Raw genomic sequence first — 13,060 nt, forward strand, 5'->3', positions numbered from 1 at the left:
CCAGCATCTCTAGTGACTCTTCGTGTGGTCTTATTGAAGGTTCACAGCTCTTCCAGCATCTCTAGTGACTCTTCGTGTGGTCTTATTGAAGGCTCACAGTGTTGCTCTAAGCATGATGGAAAATGCGTGTGAACAAGATAGATCACCTCTTACTACAAGTATCAGTTTACTAGAGAGACAAACTGCTCACTCGGAAATGACGGGCGTTCCCAGGCATTTGTATGTGGATCCTCAGAACACCTGAGGTCAGCATGGTCTCAGTAGGAGGAGACGTCGAAGTCGTCACAGCAACTGAGCGGGCGCCGCGGTTCGTTCAGGCAGGGACGTTCCACACCGCGGCTCCACGCCTGTCTGCATTCCTCCGCGCTGCCGGTGGCACCGAGTATGTTCCGTGTTTGTGTGCTTCAGTTCTGGGAAATTTTAACGTTTTGTTATAGATTTGGGTACAGTTTATGGTAGTAAATGACAAAATAAATTTGCATCTTAACATTTTGTGTATTCATGATACACCGAATCTTTTCTTAATTTTTTCAGTATTCAGACTATAAAGTTCATCTCCAAGTTTCTTCAAATTGTTTTAAATCTAAAAAAAAAATTTTCAGTCTATTTATTGGAAAAAATATCTATGTCTCCTTGGACCCACGATGTTCTGACCTGTGTTCCTCAAGGCTCAGCTACACTCCCAGCACCGTGCGGAGCAGCAGTGCAGGCCGCGGGCGCTTTGCCTGGGCTTCCCTTGATAGGAAGCTGGCTCTAAGAGCTTTGCTTTTTGACTTTAAGGAAATATGCAGCTACTCCTGTTTTCTCAAGAGTTTTTATTAAGAGTAGGATTGGGCTGGACCGGAGTTGGATTTTGTCACAGGGGTTTTTTCAGCAGCTGTACAGGTGATCGTGTAACTTTCTCCTTAGTCCTGTTCATGCAGTGACTTGTATTAATAGACTTCCTAACACTGAACCGACCTTGCTTTCCTGGTGTAAACTCATCTTGGCCTTGAGGGTGCTATTTTCTCAGTGTAGTGTTGGACTCTGCAAATATTCTAGTTGAGATTGTCACACCAGTCAGCATTCACAGGCAGTGTTAGTCTATCGCTTGCCTTTTTATGCGCTGTTTGTCATGTTTTGGTATAAGTAAACTTTATTTGGACATGTTTGTTCATTTTCTCTGGAACGGTGTGTATGGTATGAGGACTCTAGTCTGAAGCTTTGTAGAATTCCCCTCAAAACCACCTAAGCCTGGTGCTTTATGGGGTAGTTCCTTAATAACTTTCTCTACTTCTTCCACAGACGTTGGTCTATCTAATTTCTGTCTACAAGAGTCAGCCTGTATGACTGCTTTCTTAAGAGCGTGTGCGTCTCGCCTGGCTTTGGCCGTTACTCGAGTGACACTGTGCAGAGTAACCTCAGCCGCTCTAGCTCCGGGCATGCCCGCTGCTGCTCCGAGTGTTGCTTCTTACTCTGTGTCTCTGTGTTTCCCTTTTGGGTAAACTAGCTCCTGGTCTGTTTTGTGTAAGAACCAGGGATTTTATTTACTAATGAATCGTCTTGCTGTTCTCTGCTGTATTTCTGCTCCCATCTTCAGTCTAACTTTATTATTTCCCTCCTGTGTATTCTTTTGATTTGTTTGTTTTTTCTTGCATTTATTTGATTCATGTATTTTAGTTCTTTTGTTTGTATTCACATAGGCATTTAAGGTTGTGGAATTTCCTCACTTTTAGTGTAATTCATTGGTTCTGACCTATGCTATCTTCATTAGAAACTATTTGATTTCTGTTTATATTTCTCTTCCACCAAAAGTTGCTGTTAGAAGTGTATTTTGCTTTATTTCTAGGCAAATCAGGCTTTTGGGGATTTTGTTTTTGTTTTCAATTTCTGCTTGCCTTGCACTGTGATCTGGGTGTTATTTTAATATTCCTACTGTGCGCAGCCTTTTGAGGTTTTTTGTGTGCTTGATGGGTTCTTGTGTGTGTGCCGTGCTGCAGAAGAAGGTGTGTTCTGTTATCAGAAAGTGATGCTCGCTACACGTCTGCCGCCTCTATTGATTGAGGGTCTGGATTCTATCACACCCTGACTCTAGGAAGAAGCAAGTCCCGGGAGAGCTCCATGCTGCTTCCTCAGACAACTTCCCAGCTCTGGATAGAACTGAGGGGGGTCACCAGTGTGGTTTGACTGGGGGGCACCTGCTCCAAAACGCCTCCCTTGGCCTCTCTCTGCAGGGTCACCAGACGGGTTTGTTGGGCCTGGGCCCCAGGCAGCTAACGGGGAAACGGGTAAGGTTTTCAGCAGCATCCTTTCTGATGGGGTTTGGAGCACCTGTGGATTTCCAAAATAAAGGGAGGAGGGTGAGGCCCAAGGGTGGCTGGACACGGGCTGGCACACATCTGCTCTGAGCTTGGGTGCGTTTTGGTCTTATGCCCGTCATCTAAAGACAGCTGCTGGCAATACCAAGGTCAAGGGCAGGGTTTAAAAGTGGGCGAAACCGCTTCACGCAGAAGGAGAAGGAAAATGCATCGGAACTTGGAGGTCAGGTGGTGAAACAGACGAACCTTAGGACGTCACTGAAAATGGTGGGGCAGGCAGCTCCGAGCGCCCACCTGCCGCCAGAAGCATGCGAAACGCAAGCATGCACCGCCAGACTCGACTTTGTCAGAATGCTGGGACGCCGCCAGCCGCGGGCAGCAATCAAGCCAGTGCTGAGTCAAGAAAAAAAGACTGAAACAGGAGCGCTTTCTGGTCTTCTCGTGTGGCCCACAGCACCCCTGTGACGGGGCAGCACCCGCCCAGGGTGGGCCCCGTCCCTGGCTCCGGAGAGCCCGAGAGACGGCACACAGAGCAGTGTTTGTCTGTCCCTGCCCTGCCGGGGGCGGCCAGAAGCACAGACTCGGCGTTGACTCCCCAGCTCAGAACCCTCTCCAGGCAGAAAGGGGCGGCCTTGCCGGGAAACATCAGAGATCAGCAACAGCAGGGGGCAAGGGGGTGGCCAACAACAGAGCCCACAGCTCAGGGCTGGGAGGAGAAGCTGGGACCAAGGGTCTTCAGGAAATAGGACACTCAGAGCCTCGGCCTGTGAGGACAGCTGGAAGCCACGTGCAGGCCAGGGCAGCCCCCATGCCCCACCCGGAGCCCTGAGCAGACCCTGAGCGTCACAGCAGCAGCAGAGAAGGCAGGCTCTGCAGGAGGCCTCCCAGGCAGGCTCCTCTGTGCGGCCTCTCTGCCTTCCTCCTTCCTGTCTCTGTCTCTGCCCACCTGACGGGCTCACTCCATCAGGGAGATGCAGGGTACGCGCGAGGCTGGGTGAGGAGGGCCTGGCAGGGGGAAGGGGCCCGGGTGCCCGCCTGCCCCTCTGCTTCCCAGGCTCAACTTTAACCTTAGGAGATCAAGTGAGCATGCACGGTCAGACATGGGGCTGCTGCTGCTGCTATCTGGGCGCCCAGGACGGGCTGACGCCCCGGCCCCTCCCTCTGGGGGGCAGGGTGCAGGCGGCCTGTCCAGTCCTGTGGAGGGTCCAGATGTCACCCCCTTGCCGCCCTCAGCAGCAGGACCCAGCCCAGGCCTCTCTCCCAGCGCTCGGGCACTGGAGCCGCTGCCTGGTTTGGGGTGTGGACGCCCCAGAACCTGGCTGGCTCGCATCTGTTGGGAGGCCCTGGCTGACACGGATGCTGTAGATGCTGACCGTCTCCCCTGGGAAGGTCCTCGGGGTGAGAGGAGGCCGTGCAGGTGGACCCTGGAGGACCTCTGCGGAGGAGGCCCCAGCCTGCCTGACCATACGCTGTCTTCCCACGCAGGAAGGACGTCTCCCCAGAGTGTGTGACGCATGCCGACAGGGAGCAGACCAAGAAGGTGGTGTATGCGGTGGTCTATGGAGCAGGTAGGTGTGGCGGGGTGGGAGGCCTGCGTCACCTGGAGGCCAGACGGGGCGGGGGGCGCCTGCGTTGAAATGCGGTGGAGCTGTGGAGTGGTGCTCGGGCCCTGGAGCTCGCTCTGCGGGTCCCTGGGCCCCGTCCGCGTGCTGCTGACCTGGTGGGCACTAGGCACAGGCAGGCCGCTCACCCCCGTAACCCTCCGTCGCCACGGCCTTTGCGGTGGGAGCGGGCGGCGTGCAGAAGCGAGGGCTTCCCCGGGCCTGCCCTGAGGCACAGCCTGGCTTCCAGGAGACTCCTCCCCGGCCCCTCCCAGTGAGGAGCTCTGTGCGCGCTGGGGGCTCCCCTAGACTTAGTCCGGCTCCTTCTGGAGAGGCGCTGTGTGATCTCCTGCGGAGGAGCGGAGCTCCGTGCTGTAAACACGCAGTGAGTCAGTAGCCGTGAAGGTGACGAGGGTGATTTGGCTGCTCTCAGCCCTCCCGGTGACGGGGTTCCCACCCCAGGCGTCCCCGATGCCGCCGTCCAGGCTGCCAGCCGGCTGCATCTGCCTCCCGGGAGGTGCAAGGCGTCCTGGGCGCCCAGGCCCGGCTCCTGGGCTGCGATGCTGTGTTTTCAGCCCAGCATGGTGGGTCTGGAGGCGGCCACTCTGGCCATGGAGGGCACGGGGGCAAGGCCTGGTTTCAGGGTCGTGATCACCGTGATGATGACGGCAGGAGGCCACAGAGAAAGAGCAGGACAGGGACGAGTGAAATGATGTCCCCTCCCCATCCCCAAGGGGCCCCTCGCCCCTCTCCCCAGGGCTCAGCGAAGGGCTGTCCCCTGGAAACGGCAGTGCCTGCTACCTGGGGCCTTGGCCAGGAGGGCAGGGCTGGGCTCACTGCTGCCCTCGGCCCCTTGGACTCTGCTGCCTGCCCACCAGCCCAGCCCCAGCCCGCAGGCGCCTCCGCCTGGAGGTGGCCCCTGAGCCTCCTGTCCTGCTCTGAGCTCCCACCACCCGCAGAGCCGGTTCAAACTTGATTCTCCTCCACTTGTTGCCACCGCTGAAGCTCAGCTCCACACCCAGTCTCTGGGGGTTGCTGAGTGCCAGCTCCACCCCGGGCTCCGGGGCTGCTGCTCCACAGGGCTGGCGTTTGTCAGACGAGCCACACGAGCCGGTCCACGGGGCGCACTGAGCCACCGGACTCGTCCAGCGCAGCTGCTGGTGCCCGTGGGGCCCATTGACCCGGGCCGGGCCAGCCTGTGCTTTACGGGCTGCCCAGGAGCCGGCTGGCCATGGGCCAGTGTCCCAAAACGCGTACCAGGCTCTCACGAAGCCCTGGGGCTGAAGCAGGGGGAGAACGGTTCCAGTTCTGTGTAGGGCAGAGAGTACTGGGGAAGGCGGAGTGAAAGTTACTCCTAAACCTAATTTCATCTCTCACACACACACACACCTAGACACACACAGACACACTGATGTGCGTGCACAGGAGGCAACTCACCCTCTGCGGGAGAAGCCAGATGGCTGTTCACGTGGGGCCTGTGAGGTGCAGGCCCCTCGTGCTCCTGCCCAGGGCATCCTCACCCCCGTGCCCCTAGGGAGACGGGCCTGTGTTTTCACAGCTGAAACAGCAGGAACTGATAGGCTCAATCAAAGTGTAGAGGGAAATTGTGCCTGAAGAAAGGGCAGGAAACACAAGGACAGAAGCCCTCATGGAGCCAAACGGGGTCTCACTTGGGGGCAGGGGGGCACCGTGATCTTAGAGTGGGACAGACCCCCATCAAGGGCATGGGGAGCAAGTGCCAGGGCTGGAGAACTGAGCGGAACTTCGGTCTCCGGCTCAGCCCATCTTTGCTTCTCTCAGACTTCCACAGCACCGGCCCCTCTCGGGAGCAGGGACCTAGGGACAACAGCCCCACAGACAGAAGAGGAGTCCTTCCCAGCCTCGGACCCTGGGAAGGAGACTGTGGCCCCTGCGCCACTCTCTCCTGCAGGCACCGGCTGTACAGCGTGCCGGGGCGCAGTATCATACACAGCCACCCGAAGGTCCCGTAGGTGCCCAAAGCACACAGAACTGGGGGTGGGCCAACACTTGGAAGGAAGGAGGGACACGGTGAGCCGTCTCACTCTCCACCTGAAGCCAGACCCCGTCAGTGCCGGGCGTGGCCAAGACTCCAGCAGAAACGAGAGCCTCATCAGCGTGAAGAGCCAGAGGACAGAGGCTGGGCAATCAGCGAGTCCAGAGAGTGGTGGGAGAAACCTCAGAAAGCAGAGCACCGGAGAAGAGCACCACATCCTGAGCTTGAACTTGGCCCCCACCTCTGGCTGCCCCCTCGACTGGGCACGAACGGGCCGGCTTCAGACAGCCCCGCTTCAGCCACTGCAGCGGGGCCAAGTTTGAAGTCTGACTTTAGCCAAATTAACTGGTCCTGTGCTGCTGAGAGACACAGGCGAGCCTAGAGCGTCTACAGTATGCCATCTGCAAGAGCCAGGACAGCCGAAAATCACAAAAACATGAAGAAAGAGGATAGCCTGATCCAACTCAGAAGAAGAGACACGTACACCCGAGTCACTCTGCTGCAGGCCTGAAACGAACGTGGTACGTCGACCACACTCGGCTGCCACTGATGCAACACACCGCTGACCCGTCAGTGTGGACGCACCGCAGACGTCGTGCCAGATGAAAAAGAAATCCAGAGGAGAGCTGATGGTGTGTAACTGATTACACCTTTAAATGAAATTCTAGGACAGCCACAGTTAGTTTACAGGATGACACACTTTATGTTATATGCATTTTTCCACAATAAAATAATGAAAAGAAAATCTGCACTGATAGAAAGCGAACAAGTGGTTTCCTGGGACCTGCAGATAACCACAATTCAGGGTGTCGTCCTAGAACTCGGGGTCCTGTCCTAGAACTCGGGGTCCTTTCCTTGAACTTGGGGTGCCATCTTGGAATTTGGGGTGCTGTCCTGGAACTCTGGGTCCTGTCCTGGAACCCGGGGTGCCATCTTAGAATTTGGGGTTCTATCCTAGAACTTGGGGGCTTGTCCTGGAACTCAGGTGTCATCCTAGAACTCAGGGTGCCGTCCTGGAACTTGGGTTGTCATCCTAGAATTTGGGGTACTGTCCGAGAACTCAAAATGCCATCTTGGAACTTGGGGTGTCATCCTAGAACTCAGGGTGCTGTCCTGGAACTCAGGGTGCAGCCCTGGAACTCTGGGTCCTGTCCTGGAACTTGGGGTCCTGTTCTGGAACTTGGGGTCCTGTTCTGGAACTTGGGAGTCCTGTCCTGGAACTTGGGGTGCTATCCTGACCAGAGATCTTGCTATAAGAAGCTTCATCAGATCACCTGTGTCCTGAAATAACCAAATATTATCCTGGACCAGATGTATTTGTTTAAAAAAAAAATCCCCTGGAAGTGAGCTCCCCACCACCATTCCCTCATGACTTGGCCTGGGGACTTTCCCTTCCTCTTTATGCGCCCACACTCCCCAGCCTCCCCAGTTCTGAGACCAGCCTCCCTCTGGACAGGCTGCGATCAGGTCTGCACCCCCTGAAGGGTGCCAGGCCCCGGTCAGCATCCTAATCAATGAGCATTTACCAGGCCCTGGTCCATACTGGCCAGCGCCAAGCACTTAGATCCTGGAGCCAAAGCCAGCACCATCCTGACCGGTCAGAAGAGGCAGGGGTGCCCACCAGGCCTTGACTCCCTGAGTCTCTCCAGAGCCTCTGTGGACTCGCTTCCATGCATGCTGGTCACTGCCTGGTGCCCCTGGGCCCCATGAGGTCAGAGTTAGGCTGACCGCTGACTGAGTTTCTGCTCACACAGGGAAGGAGCGGCTTGCTGCTTGCCTCGGAGTTCCTGTTCGGGAAGCTGCCCGGTTTTTGGAGAGCTTTCTGCAGAAGTACAAGAAAATAAAGGACTTCACCCAAGCAACCGTTGCTCGGTGTCAGCAGACAGGTGAGCCAGCTGCAAGCAAAGCTGTGGGCAGCCCCCAGTCCCCCCCGGGCCCTCCTCTGGTGGGGGGTGGGGGCCCCTGGAGCCGGGTGAGCTCCCGCCCCGCTGGGGAGGTGGGACCACAGACTCCATGCGAGGAGGGTCCAGAGCCAGGCTCTGCTCAAGGCCTCAACACCCCGGCATGTGTGGGAAATGCTGAGTGGGTGGGCTCATGGAAAGAGTGAGTCCCGCACCTGGAAATGGAGAGCTAAAAAGCTACAGAGTTTACCCTCAGTCTGGTCACAGATTTCCGAGAATATCAAATAGAACCTGTTCTGTGACCACAGTGGAATAGGAAGGTAGCTTTATATCTGCATGTGAGGCCATCCATTCGTCTGCCTACTTGAAAGACTCACCGCACTCCTCAATAATCTTGGAGTTTATTCTGTTGCTTAATTCTTTGGCTGCACCTCACGGCATGAGGGATCTTAGTTCCCCGACCAGGGATCAAACCCTCGCCCCTGCAGTGGAAGCATGGAGTCTTAACCACTGGGCTACCAGGGAAGTCTCCAATGTGGGACTTTAAAAAGAAGTCCCAAGCGAATGACAGACATCTTAGAAATAAATGGCAGCATAAATATCCCATTGCAAAACTGTGAGACATGGCCACCAATTAAAGATGAAGGGATTTTTTTTTTTAAGTGTTTCAAAAAGGAAGACATGTCTCTGGACATAAAAGACAGTCTTCAACCTGAGACATGTAGCAAAGAGCAGCAGAGCAGACTAAAGGGGAAGGAGGTCAGCGCCACAGCAGCTCCTGGAACAGACACGGAGCGGGGCTCAGCACGCGTCCCAGAGCAGGCTTGGGACCCACGCCTGCCCTGGGGGCTTGCTGCTGACCCTCTCGTGGGAGCCTGCGAGCACGACTCCCCCTGGGCTGACCAGCCCGAGCCGGGCCAGGTCAGTGCTCAGCCACAGCAGCCTCCTGGGGGCTCCAGGAAGCCGGCAAACCATCTCCACCCCTCAGGAAGTGCCCCACGGGCCTCAGGCTCCCTGGGCTGGGGGTGAACCCCACACCTGGATGAGACAAAAGGCTACCGATTACGAAATGTTAGGACGGTGACAGAAGCAGTGTTAGTGAGTCAGTCCACGGAGCCACTGAGGGTGGAGACAGTCAAACACAGGCCCTCGTGCCGTGCGGCGTGGGCCGGTGTCGACGGGCTCCCGTGATACTGACCGAGTCCTCGCCGCGACTCAGACACTTGGGCGGCCCTGTTGCCCGCCTCACAGAGGAAGAGGAGGAGACCGAGGGGACAGCCGTTTCCCAAGTCCGCGGGGCTCGCGGAGGTGCCAGCTGGGACCCCCGCCCCACCCTCGGCTGCCCGGCAGGGCCAGTGTCCCCTCCATGGGAGGCCCTGCAGGCCTGCCTGGTACCTTTCGCGAAGGGCCCAGGGCCTCCCGTGTCCCAGCGCGAAGCATGGGTGCCCTCTGACCCAGCGTTGCACGTGTGAGCAAACACTCAGTGACCCTCAGTTACGCCACACGCGTGTGTTGAACGTGTGTTGGGCGCCGTGCTGACACCAGGAGCTCACTGCTTCCCTGGAGCCCCAACCCCGGGACGTGGCCCACAAGGGAGCAAGTCCATCCAGACGGTGCAGGCGTAGGAAGCACGGTGCCCAGCACACAGTCAGAAATCCCTGGAAAACCACAGAGGCAGAGGCGGCCTTAACTACGCGCTTTGCAGCCAGTGCTCGGGACAGTCATTTTTGTAATGACGGCTTATACTAGCAGCTCTTCCAGTCCCCAGACACGTATAAGATCAAGCTGGGGATTTAGTTCTTACCAACACCTAGCAAAACCAGCGTCCTCACCAGTCAGGAGTATCACCAACGCGGCACTTCACAGTTCTTTTTCCTAAAGAGGACCCCAGGGACGGAAGCTTGGGGCCCACGGAGGCTGGCCCTAGAGTGAGGGATGTGGTCTCTGACGCAGACCCCCAACCCCTCCCTGAGCAGACTAAGGACTGATGTTTCCTCCCCAGTTCCAGTTTCCATAGTCCAGAATTGCTCCTGCACCCAAGTCTCGCACATGGCTTTTTACCTTTTAGTGTAAAAATCACCCTTCTGTCCTATGTCAGATCTAAGAGCAGCACAGAAGTCAGAGAGGGTGCAAAGCTTGCCGCCAGGCAAGCCCAGGCCCCTGCCACTGTCCCGCTTCCCAACACAGAATCCGTGTCCACACAGAACAGCGTGTCCCGCACTGGACGTGGACTGAAGGCCTCCGGGCGGAGCTCCGGCTGCGGCGGGGCGGGGCGGTGGGCGGGACCTCCGCTGGAGCAGCCCCGGCCAGAGGGCAGGGCCCCGGGCGCCGCTCCCACTCCCGCTCACCGGTGCCCTCCGCCCGCTTTCCTCCCGGACCACAGGCTACGTGGAGTCCATCATGGGCCGCAGGAGGCCGCTGCCCAGGATCCGAGCTCACGACCCGCAGCTTCGGGCGCAGGCGGAGCGGCAGGCAGCGAACTTCGTGGTGCAAGGTGCCGGAGCCCCTCTACTCCCGGGTCTTCAGCCCCGCAGGACGGGTGACTGTCGGACCTGCCCCTGCGAGGCTAGCTCTGCAGGCAGCAGGCAGGCTCCTGGAGGTCGTCCGCCAGCGCTAGAGTCAAACGGAGACCCGTCCCACCACCCTCGGCCCGAACTCTCGCTGTACCCCTGGCAGGTGTGAGGCCGAGGGGCCCAGCGCACCTTCCAGGGATCCACGCAGGAGGCGGGCGGAGGGCCCATGTGCGCAGGCCTCCAGCTCTGGGAGCCCCTGGGTGTCCGGGTGGAGGGAGGGCAGGGGCGTGACCACGGTCCACACACCCGGCGCCCTCCTCAGGAGGCCCTGGGAGCCTGGCAGCCCAGCCGCGTCCCCACTTGTGACCCCAGGGCTCGGGTGGAGAGCCAAGGCCTACAGGCCCAGAGGCAGGGCTGGAGGCGGGCCAGAGCCCTGGAGGGGTGTCTGCTGTAGGGGGCACCCAGCAGACCCGGGGCGGGAGGTGTGGGCCGTGGGGCACGGAGGGCGAGCCCCACGGAGAGGCCGGTGCAGCGCTGCCCCGGCCTCAGCCTCACGCCTCGCTTGGCCAGCGGAGAGGACGCTGCCCCACCTCCACCCTGGCCCCCCAGCCACACCCTGCTTCCCCTCCGGTCTCATCACATCCTCTCAGCCCGCCCACTCCTCCTAAGGCAGCAAGCCTCTCCACATCCAGCCAGGGCAGAGGGTCCCCAGGCCCCGAGTCCCCACGAGCCCCACAGAGAGGCTGGCAGGCTGGCCGCAGAGACCAGCGGACACTGCCGGCAACCCTGCTGTGCCCTGGGGGCAGCTGCCGCCCTGAGGTGGGGGGAGGCGGCCCACGGACTGCAGGCTTGTTTCTCCGTGAACCTGGGAGCTTCAAAGGGCTTAAGGCCAGGAATGGAGACCTGAGCTTCAGTCTCGTCCCAGGAGCAGAGCTGCTTGTTGAGACACCCACTGTGAGCTGGGCACCAGAATGAGCAGCCCCACTGTGCTGGTGCCCGCTGACTGTGTGACTGGCCCTGCTCACGTCCCGGGGCTGCACACCGGGAGCCTGAGGCCTGCTGGGGATCAAGGGCCACGTGGCAGGTGGGCTGCGGGAGCAGGGATGACCCAATGCCTCAGTCCCGGCCCCATCATCCTGCAGCCGGTGTGGTGGACACGGTGCGGTCAGAATCCGTGAGTGTGCTGAGACCCTGTTCCCGGGGCTCCTGGGGAGCTGCGTTATGTGGCAAAAGGGAGTCTGCAGGTGTAGGGTCCTCAGTCAGCTGACCTCAGCTCACCAGGCCAAGGTGGGACATCCCAGGTGGGCCTGGCCTGACCAGGTGGGCCCTCGAGAGAAGGTTTAGGGGCCAGAGTCCGAGGCCCTGACCATGGAGGAGTCAAGCAGACTCTAGCGAGAGGCCCATGGCCCCCAGGAAGCAGGAACCTCTGTCCGCTGGCTCCAAGGAAGTGAACCTGGCCATCACCGAGGTCGTCCGAGAGGGAGCCTTCCCTAGCAGAGCCTCCAGATGAGGAGCTGGCCAGGGGCCAGGTCCAGAGGAGCGTAGGGGCCCCCACACCTGCAGGAGCAGAGAGGCCAGAGGGAGACCCATGGTTCTGACCTGCTGAGTACAGGGCCACATGCCCCGCAGTGTGGACAGATCAGCCTGCCCGCCTGGGTGGCGGGCTGCAGGCTGGGCCTCACACAGCGCCTGAACCGGAGCCCTTTGGTTCCACAGGCTCAGCTGCCGACCTCTGCAAGATGGCCATGATCCGCATCTTCACGGCTATGGCCACGTCGCCTACCCTGACGGCCAGGTCAGTGAGCGAGCCGCCGGTCCCCGGGACCTGCCCTCCCTGGCGGGGTGTGGGCCTGCCACCCACCCCAGCTCCAGCTCTGCCCCAGTTGATCCCTGGGTGTGCTCCACCCAGGCCCTGCTGGCCCCCGAGGTCCCAGCCTGGGTGCAGGTCGGGGGTGAATTCTCCCCCCGGATCCCCGGGTCCCCTCCTGGCAGCCCCCCGGTCTCCCCCTCCCACCTTGGCCTCCACGTACGTTTGCGCGCTTTACCCTAGAAGCCTCCGGCTCTGTGTGTGGCCATGGGGAGAGCCTGCCCTGCCGAGGACCCCTCCCTGGGGCTCAGCCTACCCCCACCCGGGGCGAAGTGCGTGGCGGGTTAGGTGGGAAAACCTTCTGAAACGCTGTGTGTCATGGGCCCACCCTGAGGGGCATGCTCACCCCCATGTGCCTGCAGCATGTCCCCAGTCGTGAGGACAGCTGGACCCCTCCCCTGCCGCCGCTGGGACAGGGGACCCGCTGGGACACAGAGACCCTTTGGGACACAGGGACCCGCTGGGGCAGGGGACCTGTGCCTGGGGCCGCCCTCTCTGCAGAGCTCGCTGTGTCCCGGGGCTTCTGGTGCTCTTACATCCTCTGGTGCACCTACATCCAAGGTGAAGGACGCTTCCCTCACCTGAGGTCACCCACCTTCCCTCAGGAAGTTTTCTCCTTTACGTTTTCAGACATTTCCTCCTGTTCATGGTCACCATGGAGCCTACATTCTTTTTTAAAAATTATTTAATTGAAGAATAATTACTTTACAATACTGTGATGGTTTCTGCCATACATCGACATGAATCGGCCACAGATGTACATGTATCCCCCCATCCTGAACCCCCGCACCACCTCCCTCCCCACCCCATCCCCTGGGTTGCCCCGAGCACTGGCTTTGGGGGCCCTGCTTCATGCATCGAACTTGC

The 13,060-nt window shown here is 59.1% G+C and overlaps 1 protein-coding gene across 1 annotated transcript in view; it reads left to right on the forward strand.

Moving 5' to 3' along the window:
* POLN (DNA polymerase nu) overlaps positions 1–13,060 on the forward strand; it is a 148,808-nt gene that overhangs the window by 123,274 nt on the left and 12,474 nt on the right. Inside the window, exons 19-22 of the mRNA XM_061421027.1 lie at positions 3,783–3,865; positions 7,667–7,798; positions 10,197–10,307; positions 12,043–12,121. Of these exons, the coding sequence (XP_061277011.1) occupies positions 3,783–3,865; positions 7,667–7,798; positions 10,197–10,307; positions 12,043–12,121 (405 nt within the window). The remainder of the gene's footprint in view (positions 1–3,782; positions 3,866–7,666; positions 7,799–10,196; positions 10,308–12,042; positions 12,122–13,060) is intronic.

The sequence above is a fragment of the Bos javanicus genome, chromosome 6 (genome assembly GCF_032452875.1).
Source record: "Bos javanicus breed banteng chromosome 6, ARS-OSU_banteng_1.0, whole genome shotgun sequence".
NCBI classification, from domain to species: domain Eukaryota; kingdom Metazoa; phylum Chordata; class Mammalia; order Artiodactyla; family Bovidae; genus Bos; species Bos javanicus.